This window comes from Narcine bancroftii, chromosome 8 (assembly GCF_036971445.1).
Source record: "Narcine bancroftii isolate sNarBan1 chromosome 8, sNarBan1.hap1, whole genome shotgun sequence".
Classification (NCBI taxonomy): domain Eukaryota; kingdom Metazoa; phylum Chordata; class Chondrichthyes; order Torpediniformes; family Narcinidae; genus Narcine; species Narcine bancroftii.
Genome location: NC_091476.1, coordinates 139681934 through 139695790, shown reverse-complemented (window position 1 = coordinate 139695790; position 13857 = coordinate 139681934). Strand labels below are relative to the sequence as shown.

Genomic DNA, 13857 nt, shown 5'->3' with positions numbered 1-13857 from the left:
GGTTTTCCAAATGATAACCTCTTCTTCCAGGTCACCAGAGCGTAACTCTTGTTTCCCTTATTTCAGGAGAAATACTCTAGCCAGCCATTTCCACTTGTAAGGACTACAAGGGCTTTTAATAAGGGTCTTCAAAATTGGGTTTTAACAAGCCTGCCAGCTTGCCATATTACAGCCTCCAAAAGCCACTGCAGAACTGTCTTCTCTCTCTCTTTCTGTTTGTCACCTCCAAGAATAGCAAACAGCAGATTGTTGGCACCAGAATCAATTTTTGAGCCTGGGCATCTGTTGCTTTAAAGACAATAGTCCATTTACTCCACAACATCAGTCCAATTAACACCTACTTGTGAAGTCTCCATAGGCACTCTTCAAAGTTTCTGTAAAGTCACTGTGGACATGAAGTCTCTCTTTCAGTAAAGCTCTTACATTTTAAATGAGATGTCTGTTTGTGAAGTGACCTACACGAAACCCTCACAATCTATCTATTTTAAAGACATATTAATATATAATATAAAAAATAATATATCCCATAACACAATATTAGGTCTGAGTGCAGGTGAAGAGCTCAACCTGGTGAAAAGAGTTTTCATAGTGACTTCACAGACCAAAGATGAACACACAACACTCATGGAAGATTATGCAGATGTCTTTGAGGGGCTTGGATGTTTACCTGGTGTACTCCAGATCCATATAAGTGAGACAGTATCTCCTGTTGTCCATGCATGCAGGAAAGCTCCATTTTCACTTAGAGACAAATGTAAACAAGAACAAGCATGCATGGAATGGACAAAAGTCAGACAGAAAATTGGTGAACCTACAGATTGGGTCAGCATACTGGTCATCATGCAAAAGAAAAATGGAGCATTGGGTAGATGTCTAGACCTAAAAGATCTCAATCAAGCCATCAAGAGAGAGCATTTTAAATTGCCAACACAGGAGGAAATTATGTCCCAGATTGCAAATGCCACGTGGTTTAGCAAGCTCGACGTGTCATTGGGGTTTGGGCAGATGACGCTTGATGAGGCAAGTTCAAGACTGTGCACTTTCAATACTCCACTAGGAAGATACTGCTTTCTTTATGTATTATATGGGATCTTGTCCACACCAGGTCTACCATAAAACTATCCACATTATCTTTGAAAGTATACCTGGAGTTGAGACCATGACAGATGACATCATTGTATGGGGGTCCACCAAGGAATAACATACTACATGACTAAGGCAAGCTTTGACATGACACAGAATGTCAATTTGAAATTAAATAAAGAGTAATATGAGTTTGGCGTAAAGACACTGACCTTCATGGGAGATGTCATATCTGAACAGGGAGTGAAGCCTGATCCAAGAAAAACATTAGCCATTGAGAATTTTGTGAGGCCCCAAAACAAAGAGGAGGTGAGTTACCTGGCTAAGTTCATCCCTTATCTTTCGACTAAGTCAGCACCATCTAGGTTACCCCTTGGGCAGAAAGATGAGTGGATCTGGTTGAACGAGCAAGAAGAGTGCTTCCAGGCTCTAAAGTTCAGATTTTTTGAAAGCATACAGTACAGTAATAGGCCCTTCCAGCCCACAAGCTTGTGCCACCCAAATACTGTACGTTTTGAAGGCCAGGAAAAAACCAGAGTACCTGGTTTCTAGGAGAAACAGGTGCTAGGAGAACTACACTAGGAGAATGTACAAACTCCTCACAGACTGCACTGGATTCAACCCCAGGTCGCTGACGCCATAGTAGCATTGTGCATACATACATGTATGACGTGGATACATAACATCATAAACCTTGAGATTTTTTTTCCTGTGAGCCAGGACGAATTTCTACTTAAACTGTACTCAACTGTACTGACAACAAAATAGAGAAATGTAAACCACGAAAGAAATGTAATCAAACTGTGCAATATGGAACAAAATAAATTTTCAGTAATAGATAATGTGCAAAGAGTCCTTAAATGATCTCTTAAATGATCATCAGGAGTCTGATGATGGAGGGGTAAGGTCCCAGCTGGTGGCACCTATACCTCTTTCTGATGGCCCCAGCAAGAACAAAGCATGGCCATGGATCCTTGACAATTGATGCTGCTTTCCTACCACAGGTTTCCATATCCGTTTCTCAATGGTGGGGAGAGTTTTGCCTGTGATGTATTGGGCTGTGTCAATGACCTTTGCTGGGCTTTGAGCTCAGAGGTATTGGTGCCCTAATACCAGGCTTGCAAAGTATTTGGTCTTATATCACAAAAATAAAAGATCTGGAGAGTCACTGGAACAAATCCCATATTTGTGCTCATTTGCAATTAATGTTTCGAAATGAGGTCGTTGGCTTTGAACATACATAATGTGTGGACTGTGAATTGAGAACTCCAACACTTGTACCACCTCAGCCACACAATCACGTTACGATCACATCCGTCACTAGGGCACAATCCTGCTCACTGCTTGCGGGGGTGGGGGTCGGGGACAGTAGCGAACTGCTTGCGGGGGTGGGGGGGACAGGAGCGAACTGCTTGCGGGGGTGGGGGGGACAGGAGCGAACTGCTTGCGGGGGTGGGGGGACAGGAGCGAACTGCTTGCGGGGGTGGGGGGACAGGAGCGAACTGCTTGCGGGGGTGGGGGGGACAGGAGCGAACTGCTTGCGGGGGTGGGGGGGGCAGGTGCGAACTGCTTGCGGGGGTGGGGGGGGCAGGTGCGAACTGCTTGCGGGGGAGGGGGGACAGGAGCGAACTGCTTGCGGGGGTGGAGGGGACAGGAGCGAACTGCCTGCGAAGGGGTGGGGGGGCAGGATCGGACTACTTGCGGGGGTGGGGGGACAGGATCGGACTGCTTGCGGGGGTGGGGGGACAGGATCGGACTGCTTGCGGGGTTGGGGGGACAGGATCGGACTGCTTGCGGGGTTGGGGGGACAGGATCGGACTGCTTGCGGGGGTGGGGGGACAGGATCGGACTGCTTGCGGGGGTGGGGGGGACAGGAGCGGACTGCTTGTGGAAGGGTGGGGGGAGAGGAGCGGACTGCTTGCGGGGGTGGGGGGGACAGGAGCGGACTGCTTGCGGGGGTGGGGGGGGACAGGATCGGACTGCTTGCGGGGGTGGGGGGGACAGGAGCGGACTGCTTGTGGAAGGGTGGGGGGAGAGGAGCGGACTGCTTGCGGGGATGGGGGGGACAGGAGCGGACTGCTTGTGGAGGGGTGGGGGGGACAGGAGCGGACTGCTTGCGGGGGTGGGGGGGACAGGATCGGACTGCTTGCGGGGGTGGGGGGACAGGATCGGACTGCTTGCGGGGGTGGGGGGACAGGATCGGACTGCTTGCGGGGGTGGGGGGACAGGATCGGACTGCTTGCGGGGGTGGGGGGACAGGATCGGACTGCTTGCGGGGGTGGGGGGACAGGATCGGACTGCTTGCGGGGGTGGGGGGGGGACAGGATCGGACTGCTTGCGGGGGTGGGGGGGACAGGAGCGGACTGCTTGCGGGGGTGGGGGGGACAGGAGCGGACTGCTTGTGGAAGGGTGGGGGGAGAGGAGCGGACTGCTTGCGGGGGTGGGGGGGACAGGAGCGGACTGCTTGTGGAGGGGTGGGGGGACAGGAGCGGACTGCTTGCGGGGGTGGGGGGGACAGGATCGGACTGCTTGCGGGGGTGGGGGGGACAGGAGCGGACTGCTTGTGGAGGGGTGGGGGGGACTGGAGCGGACTGCTTGCGGGGGTGGGGTTACAGGAGCGGACTGCTTGTGGAGGGGTGGGGGGGACAGGAGCGGACTGCTTGCGGGGGTGGGGGGGACAGGAGCGGACTGCTTGCGGGGGTGGGGGGGACAGGAGCGGACTGCTTGCGGAGGTGAGGGGGAGAGGAGCGGACTGCTTGTGGAGGGGTGGGGGGAGAGGAGCGGACTGCTTGCGGGGGTGGGGGGGACAGGAGCGGACTGCTTGTGGAGGGGTGGGGGGACAGGAGCGGACTGCTTGCGGGGGTGGGGGGGACAGGATCGGACTGCTTGCGGGGGTGGGGGGGGACAGGAGCGGACTGCTTGTGGAGGGGTGGGGAGGACAGGAGCGGACTGCTTGCGGGGGTGGGGGGGACAGGAGCGGACTGCTTGTGGAGGGGTGGGGGGGGACAGGAGCGGACTGCTTGTGGAGGGGTGGGGGGGGACAGGAGCGGACTGCTTGCGGGGGTGGGGGGGACAGGAGCGGACTGCTTGCGGGGGTGGGGGGGACAGGAGCGGACTGCTTGCGGGGGTGGGGGGGACAGGAGCGGACTGCTTGTGGAGGGGTGGGGGGGGGGACAGGAGCGAACTGCCTGCGGAGGGGTGGGGGGGACAGGAACGGACTGCTTGCGGGGGTGGGGGGGGACAGGAGCGGACTGCCTGCGGAGGCGGGGGGTGGGGGGAACCGTGATGACTTCCTCCTCGGTCAAATGTGAAGTTGCAGCGGAAGGTGTCGGGCTGCATCTCTGCTAGGACGAAGGCAAACGGCGCACCTGAGAAAAGGAAGCGGTGTTTCCCGGCACAAGAAAGAAAACACAGCGGCGCTGGCCTCGAAACACAAAAAAAAGAAACCGGTTCTCTCTCTCGTAAAAAAACCCAACTGGAACTGGAGGAAGAGGAGGGGGAGGCCGCTCACCTGGGAGCCCAGCCATGGCCACGTCGAGTCTCATCTCTGTGCTGTCGCCGAGGAGAAAGGTGCCGTTCACTGTATTACATTCACCCGTCCAAATGTTGCTTTATTCTAAAATTAATATTACGGAATAGCCTCATTTGTTTCCAGCTGGGATGATGCGTTTAGACCCGCAGCCACTTTAAATGGGCATCTCCACATTTCAGCCCTTTCGGGAATTTTACCCACTTTTTGAAAATAATTGAATGTGCTGGTTCTTGGTTTTATTCCGCGGGGGATTTCAGGTTGGAGGTAGGTTGAAGCTTCTGACCGAGAGTAACCCCGAGGTGTTTTGACCGAGAGTAACCCCGAGGTGTTCTGACCGAGAGTAACCTCGCCTTTGCAGCGGATTCTGAGACTGCGCTCGGAGTGGCGCTGGCGGGCAGCATCTCTGGCAATGCGCACATCGCCCGCCAGTGGTTGGAGATGCCTCCACTGGAGAACACACTCAATGAGACGTGGTTCATCCTTTCTGTTCTCTAGAGGGGATTTGATATTTAAAATTATGAAGGGGATAGATAGCGTGAGTAGTCTCTTTCCCCTGAGGGCAGGGGAGGTTGGAACAAGGGGTGGGGGGGGGGCACAACTTTAGGAGAAATGTTCGAGGATGCTCCTTCACCCAGAGAATGGCGGCAGAATGGAATGATCTTCCAGAGGAGATCATTGCGGCAGGGTCCTTTCTGTCCTTGGAGAGAAGGTTGGATGTGTACATGGATATGAGGGGGTTGGAGGGTTAGGGGCGGAGAGTGGGAAGGGGGCAACTAGTGGAGTTGTTCAAGTGAAGCGACGCGGACTCGAAGGGCCAATGTGGCCTGTTATATGGATATTTAATCTAAAGTGGTTCTACTCTGTCCCACAATATAAAGCTGTTATCTGTCGTCACATGAAACTGTGTTCCATAACACTCTTCCCCCCAAAAAAACCAAACTAACCTAAGAATACCAACAATACAAGTCAGTGACAACAAGTAAACTACTAAGCATGGTACTTCTCATTCAATCATAGGACATAGTCCTTCAAATGTAATGGAGCATGCTTCTCGTGTTTAGATCTCGGTGATGGAAGACTTGGAGGACTTTTTGACTTCCCAGGAGAACCCTTTGGTTTTTCTGGGGAAAATTTTGGGCTCGCAGCAGAAAGATCCATTTCCTCATCGGCTGACCCTTGAAATTGGGTAGTTACTGTTGGGATGTCCGATGGAGGCTCATCACTCTCCCGTGTACACAACAGTGAGGGTATCTCTGGAACCAGTAATGGGGTCAGATCCAATGTTTCCTTGTTGGCATAAGCCCACTCTAGATTTGGTGCATCAAAGAGATCATGCACCTCGGAAGTGGACCCCAGAGTATCTATTGCTTTCAATTAGTCGATGTGTCATTCCCGTATCATTTCTCACACCAGCACAGAATATGAACATGGGGTCTATTTTTTTTTCAGAAGCATTCCTCTTATCCACGTTTCTTTATTCTCTTGGTAAATTCTCACCAATACTTCTGGAGTTCTGGTTGGTTTACAAAGAGATATTGATTGCTAGATATGAAGCCCCATGTTTGGGTGTACCACAGAGGGTACGGTTCTGCAGTTGTGTTCAAACATCAGTTCTGCCAGCATGTGTTTTGTTGTAGAATTCAGGGTTGTCTTGTATGATAACAGAAAATTTGTGATCCTGTGATGCCACATTATGTTAGACAACTTCTGGGCCTTCATGGCTTTTAAAAAAAAATCTGCATAAAGTGTTCTGCTTCTCCATTGGTAATGGAATGATAGGGTGCCAGTAAGATGTGTCTTTTGTTTTTTGCAGGAATTGGTTGACAGCATCAAACACAAATTGTGGTCCATTGACAGATACTAGTTGGCAAACCGTACATGGTGAAAATACTCCTTAGTCTCTCAATTGTTTTTCTCTGCTGTTGTCCACTTTTGGGATACTATAGGCCATGTGGACCAGAAAGATTTTTGACCATAAATGGACAGCGAAATCCATGTGAATTCAGTGACGGGGGTGTGAAGGCCATTTCCAGGGGCTTCGCTTTGGCTTGGGGTCAAATGTGCCATCTTCATACGGTCTGTCCAATGTCCACTGACGGCCACCAGACATGCACGTGCGCGAGGGACTTAATTCGGGCCATCCCTGGGTGTTTGTTGTGGAGTTCAGCTAACGTGGTTGCTTGGCATTTTTTTGGAATGATTGTTCTTGTTCCCCACAATAAACAACCCTCTTCAATCAATATCTAATTGCGTCCCATATAATAAGGTTTTAATTTGGGCCTAATCCTCTCTGCTTCGGGCCATCCATTAGCATGAAGTAAAGGATCTTTGATAGCATCACCTTATTTTGTACCTCTTTAATGATTGTTTTTGCTCTAATTGGCAAATGTCGACGTTGCTCTTGATAAATGCCTGTGGCCTCTGCTGTCCAGTTAATCAATCCTTCTATTTGTTCTCTCTCTGGCAGAGGTAGGTGTGACGAAGCACCCACCAGGCAGTTTTCCTTCCCTGGACTATGTTTTAAATCATAATTGTATGCTGCAAGCTGCATTGCCCATCTTTGAGTTATTGTGGCCACCAATACTGGAAAGCCTTTCTTTGAGCCCAAGATTAAATTCAACAGCTTGTTGTCTATCATTAAGGTGAACTTTCTAGAATGAGAATTGATGAATTCTTTTGACACCAAAAATTATGGCCAGTCCTTCCTTTTCCAGTTGTGCATAATTCTTTTCACAGGGTGTTAAAGAGCGAGAAGTATAAGCTACAAGTTGTTCTCCTTTTTCTGTGACTTGCTACTCCTAAACCCACTGCTGATGCATCGACCACCAGGGTCACTTCTTTGCTTGGGTCATAGTGAATGAGAACATTATCTTTAGAGGTCAGAATTTTCTTCAACTGCTTGAAAGTTTTCTTTCTTTCTGCAGTCCATACCTTTATTGATCTTTCAGGAGATGGTTAAGTGGGTTGCACAATGTGGACATATTGGGGATGTGTTTTCGATAATGGTTCACCAAACCTAAGAATGACTGTAATTCTGCTCAATTTGTTGGGCAAGGTGTTCTGCAAATGGCTTCAGTACCTGCTATGTTCATCCAGACTCCTTCACCGTCGATTGTAAATCCCAAATATGTTACGGAGCATACCATAAACACACATTTGTCTTAACATAACCTGATCTTGGCTTCCTTTAGTCGAGTTAGTCTTTTTTAATAGGTTTTCCAAGTGCTCAGCTTCATCGCAACCAGTAATGATAATGTCATCTTGGTAACATCCCACATTTATTCCGTGCAATCCATTATGGATTGAAATATTGTGGGTGTTGCTGATACTCTGTATGATGTTCTGGTATGCATGAACAATCCTAAGTGAGTATTGATTGCCACATATTTTCTCGACTCAAGAATCCAATTCAACTTGCTGAATGGCAGATCCAATTTTGTGAACTTCTTGCCACCATTCAATGTTTGAAACAAGTCTTCTGTTCTGGGAATTGGATGTTGGGGTTCTTGCAGAGCTTGATTAATGGTGACTTTATAGTAACCACAAATTCAAATTTCACCATTGACAGGAATTATGGGGGCAGCCCAATCGCTGTATTGCAGTTTCTCAATGATTCCTTCATTTTACAGTCTGTTGAGTTCAGCTTCGATTCCCTTTTTCATCGCAAAAGGAACCATCCTTGGTTTCAACACTTTGGGTTTGGCTTCTGGCTTCAAGTTCAGTCTGGCCTGGACTCCTTGGATTTTCATCAGGTCTTCTCAAAGTACTATCTGGTACTTTTAGAGCACTTGCTCCAGTTTTGATTTTTGTTCTGGCCAGTCTGTACATTTTTTATTCCCCCAATGTCTTTCCAATCCAATTGGATTTGTGACATCCAATCTCTTCCAAACAGAGGGTCCATTTGTGTCCATGATGTAAAGGGGTAATCTTTTAGATGTCTGTCCCTTATATTTAACATCTACCTTGCATTTTCCCAGTACTTTGATTTTCTCTCCGGTTACTGTTTTTAACATCATGTTGGATTGTCCCAGCTTGAGATTAGGTAATTCTCTTGTTTTTAAGATCTTTGGCATTAAGGAAACCATGGCTCCAGTGTCCAGTTCCATCCGAATTGGTTCATTGTTAATGGGAATCAAGATTTCTGAATTGCGGTTTATCACATTATTAACATGCATTACTTCCATCGCCTTGTTCTCTTCAGATCCTCTTGGGTCGTTACTCGGACTTTTGTCAGAACCTTCCTCTTCCTCCTTGAAGTTCGTCACTTTGCGTGTTTTATTTCTCGACCTGATTTCCCTTTTTGCTTATTTTCCCTTTTCTTTGGGTATCTGGATTTAATGTGCCCCTCTTTGTAGCATAGGTAACATTTGGCTTCTTTGAAGAAACAGTTGCCCAGACTGTGATTACTTTTTCTGGAGTGGAAACATTCTTGGGATTCCATTTTCTTTATTTGATGTTCCTGCTGCTCTCCGTATATAATACCCGGGTTGCAGTTGGCCATTTCCAAACTCAGTGCTATTTCATGTGCAGTATCAATGTCTAATCATCTTTTACTCAGTAATCGTTGTTGAGCATTGCAGTCGACCAAACTGATGACCAGCATGCCCTTTAAGGCTTCATTTAAGATTATTCCAAACTCACCGGTTTCGATAACCTACAAAATTCAGCCATATATTGGTTCACGGTTTTGCATGGTTTCTGCTTTCTAGTCCGAAACTGGTATCTTTCTGCCATCACTATTGGTCTTGGGGACAGATTTCCTCCCAGTGGGGCACACATCGCCTTATACGACATACAATCTTGCAGTTGCCGCTAGGGATTTTATCAGGCTATATGTCCCGCTTCCCACCTCACTTAGAAATGTTGCCTATTTTCTTAAATTGCCCTCTATCTTTTATTCCCTGGGAAGTATAGAACAAATTGCATCTTTCAACCTACTCATTCCATTTTTCTGATTCCTTGTACTCTTCAAAACATCCTTCTACCATTTTGGCCTCTCCTTTGCTTCACTGTGAATGAGATTCAGCAGCTCAAGGTCGTTGTAGATTCAGTTTAAAATCTTCCCCCTTTCCACCTCCCCCCCCAAACCCTTTCCTAACCTTCCCCCCCCACCCCCTCCCCCCCCAGCTGAGTTCCTCCAGCATTTCAATGTTTTGACAACAATCACAGCGTCTGCAGCCTTGCTTGCTTCACCCTTTAGGATCATGTATGTTTTAATAAGATCACCTTTCATTCTTCTAAATTCCAAAGAACGCAGGCTGAACTTTTTTTAGTTGTTTCCGTTCATGTCTTCTGATCCCAGGAATTAGCCTTGTAGATATCTTGTGTCCTACTTATCATGGTGGCATATCCTTTCATAAATGAGTCGACCAAAGCTGAGTGAAGACCGTGCAAAAGAGGAAGAAATGCTTGGTGAGGTATATTGGAACAAGGCCTCTGTTCAAGAGGCCTGATCAACAGCATAAACCTGCCATTTGGCCAATAAGAACACACTGACCATTTACACAAAGCTTCCATGATCTTGCGTTCCCATTGACTGCCCTCACATCTTCCCCCTCACCTATACATTCAGATTTCAGATTTATTCTCAGAGAACATACATGACATCACATACAACCCTGAGATTATTTTTTTCCCTGCAGTGGCTGATTCACCAACCGTCCCTGGCTGATGAAAACCTTAATATCTTGGGACAAGCAACAGAATAGGATAACATGCTATTTACTGAAAATGAATGGTTTCAGCCTCACATGCTTTAGAAATTCCCCCATCAAGTCCATTCCATGTGTATTCCTAATCAAGAGACTTGAGCATGAAAATTCAGAATGACAGTGGAGAATAGGACTGAAAGAATGTCAGAGAAACTGCCTTTTAGATGATAGATTAATCTGAAAATATCCAGTGGGTATAAAATATTGTTTCAGAGAAGAGCCGAGGAGTTAGGCTAGTGTTCTGGATGATAAATTCATCCTTCACTTAACCAAATTGGGAACCTATTGCACTCTCTCCAGATTTTAAATAAATGCTTCTTTGTTATTCACTGAGGAGAAGGAAAGGGGAGCCAATGGAATCCAGAGCAAATTGGATCTAGAGTCGGCCTAGTGATGTGTTTTTTTTTTGTGATTGCAAGCTTGTGGCTTCAGGAATTGGTGTTTGCAGTTACTGGTCTGGATGTGAATGCTGAAGTTACACTTTATAAATTTGTATATGATGTGAAGTGAATAATATTGTGGATAGTGAAGAGGGTTATCTTTGTTGGTCAGATGCACACAGAGTGTCTGGTGCAAGTTATTTATGAAGAATTGGAGGTACTTTATTAAGGGAGGACTAATAGGGCTTTGACCTACTCAGAGAAGGTTAAAAGCAGAGGAACCTTGAAGTACATATGCAGCATAGCTGGGTGAGGTGGTTAAGAGATGATATGAGATACTTTTTTAATGAACTTTATTTATTGAACAAAAACTAAAATACAAATATAGAATAAAATGTAACAATAATACAAAGTTTACTCCCTATATGCCCCCTCCCCCTCACATTCCCAACCTCCCCCCCCCCCCCCCACATCTACCCCCCAAAAAATAATAATAAATGGAGCTAAAATACATATTTATCAGTAGTTTAATGCTGTGGATAATGTGATGCCAATTCCACTTAACAAAAACTATTATATTTCCAAATCTACACATTTCAAATACAGATTCCACACTTTAATAAAGAAAAAGTAATTATTATGCAAATTATAAGTAATCTTTTCCAAAGGGATACAAAATCTCAATTCAGTATGCCATCTTTGGATATTTAATTCAATATCATTCTTCCATGTAATAGCTATACATTTCCTAGCGACTGCTAAAGCCAACCAAATAAAAGTTGAATCATATGGGATTCTTGTTGGAGCATAGAATAAAAGTTGAGTGGTTACAGAGGATTGCTGGAGCATTGTGTGTAGTTCTGTGTGCCTCACTACAGGAAGGGAATGATTACACTGGAGATTCACTCGGTTGCTTCCTGGGATTGAGGAGAGGCTAGATAAGATGGGCTCATTGCCTTTTGCATGGAGAAAGCACGGCGGGGTGGGGGTACCTGATTGAAGCAGTGGCAAATTTTGAGGGGATTTGGGGAAGAATCATTTTCATGCAGAAATCTGGAACTCACTGCTGGAGTTGCTGGTAGAGTAGGTATTCTCATAATATCAGTGGGAATGCAGAATGACAAAAGAACTGCTCACAATAACCATCCAAGGTTCTCATATTTATGAAGAAATATTTATTTATTTGTATATGTGAATACTTGCCCTGCATATGTATTGTTTGTCTACATGTGTGTATTGTCTGGTTGTGTGTCTGCATGTTTTGTACTAAGGACTGGAGAATGCTTTTTTTGTCAGGTTATCTGCATTCAGGTAATAATAAACTCAACTTGACTAGATGAGAACTCTGTGGCCGTGTGCTGGATAATGCGATAGGTACTTAATGGTGGCCATAAACATTATGGAATGAGGGCCTGTTTCCATCCTGTACAACTCCATGACCTATGACTCTATAATGCTAATAACATCTGAGAAGTAATTTATTTAATTTAAAGTAGTTAAGGTCATCCTGACAATTCTGAAAGTTACCAAGCTAAGGTCATGAGCTGTGCCTCCATCACCAACTCCAGCCCACTTTTCTGAGAGGTTGGACTGGATAAAGAGATAAATCCTCACTCCCATCTCCTTGTCAGGATCATGCCAATGGTTTGTTTGGTTTATAGCCCACTCTTCTGAGTTGTTGAGAAAACCACATTTGACAAGAACTCCTGATTATTATCTTCACTCTTTTGTCCTATTGACTACAACCCTATTTCTAACTGCACCATTGAATTAAATTTTTATCAGTTTTATGCATTAAACATCAAGGATCCCTTCTCTGATGATGTCAATGTTTTAATTTGCTCTAATGTACTCCTGTTGATAAAAGTGATTTTTGCATAGGCTTCATTCCATAAATGTATGGATGCCTTCATTATCTTGATTTTATAATCACTTTAGCATGTATGGCTGTGCTTTCTTTACAGTAACAATCTGATTAGATTTCTAAACACGGCAATTGTCCGACTTCATTAGTGACCTTGCCTCCATACGATAAGAAGTAGGATATTTGATGACAATTACATCACACTCACTCCATTTGTAACTCCTCAGATAATGCTTCACCCATGCCTTCTTGCAGTGTGGTCTTCACAACATCCAGACTCAAGGAATTAGCAGCAAGTCATGTTTTTTTTTCTGCAGAAATGCCAAGCAAAGAAAATCTCTAATAATACTTAATGCCTTTGTTATTCGATGGCATCGCCATCTCTGAATTCTCCGCCATCAACATCCTGGCAGCCACTCATGACGAGAAATTTAAGTCAATCAGCTTTGAAGGTTTTGTGACTACAGGAGCCAGTCATACATAGCATTCTGCAATGAAGAACTGTCTTCAGAAAGTCACAAATCAGTACGTGTGGAGAGAGAAACCAGATTGATGACCTGAAATGTTCTTCCTTCCACAGATGTTATTTGATCTGCTGAGAACTTTTAGGATTCTCTAGTGTATTTCAGATGTTTGACACCTTTTTTTTTTGCATTTTGTTCACAAATAATAGAAACCCCATTACTTGCCAAATTGAATGTATCTCCAACTTTATGAAAATTGCTCAGTACCATTTAGAACAAAATTCTCCACCACTACTGTACCATACATCCCATTTATCTGATCTCCAAAAATGGCTGCGGCAATCCTCCAAGACGTCTTCAACAGTATTACCAAAACCTACAGCCTGTTCCATGTGGAGGACAAAGCAGCATGTCTCTGGGAGCACCATCACCAACAAATTCTCTTCTAAGCCACATACCAGTCCAACTTAAAAATTGGTGTTATTCCTTCACCACTGGATGAAAAGCAGGAAACTCTCAACCAATAGCATTGTGGGAGTATCTTTGCCATCAGTTTTCCAGAATGGTCAATAAAGGCAAACCATGGGGGTCGTCATCCTGATTTGAGATTCTTCTTTCAAACCCTCTTTCCTCTTAAATCTCCAGCTAAGTCCAAAAATGCTACTCTCATTCTGGCCTGTGCTGTGTATGTATCTTAACCGAGAGAGCTCCTTTTATCTGCTCAGAATACAGTTTATTTTTCACACCCATTTTTGCCAATCTTCACATCCCCAATTCATCAAACATGATTCTTCCTCATTTACAAATTCTCCATAGCTTCTCC

At 45.7% G+C, this 13857-nt stretch overlaps 2 protein-coding genes across 2 annotated transcripts in view; one reads left to right on the top strand and one right to left on the bottom strand.

The window, feature by feature from the left end:
* Window positions 1-2380: 2380 nt before the first annotated feature.
* On the bottom strand, window positions 2381-4610 carry LOC138742118 (uncharacterized). The gene is made up of 2 exons (XM_069896304.1): window positions 4595-4610; window positions 2381-3936 (listed from the first exon to the last, which is right to left on the bottom strand). The coding sequence occupies exons 1-2, from the start codon at window positions 4608-4610 to the stop codon at window positions 2381-2383; spliced, it is 1572 nt and encodes a 523-aa protein (XP_069752405.1).
* LOC138741250 (ATP-binding cassette sub-family G member 4-like) overlaps window positions 4440-13857 on the top strand; it is a 125789-nt gene continuing 116371 nt past the window's right edge. Inside the window, exon 1 of the mRNA XM_069895029.1 lies at window positions 4440-4653. Coding sequence (XP_069751130.1) covers window positions 4609-4653 — 45 coding nt within the window. The 5' untranslated portion in view covers window positions 4440-4608. The remainder of the gene's footprint in view (window positions 4654-13857) is intronic.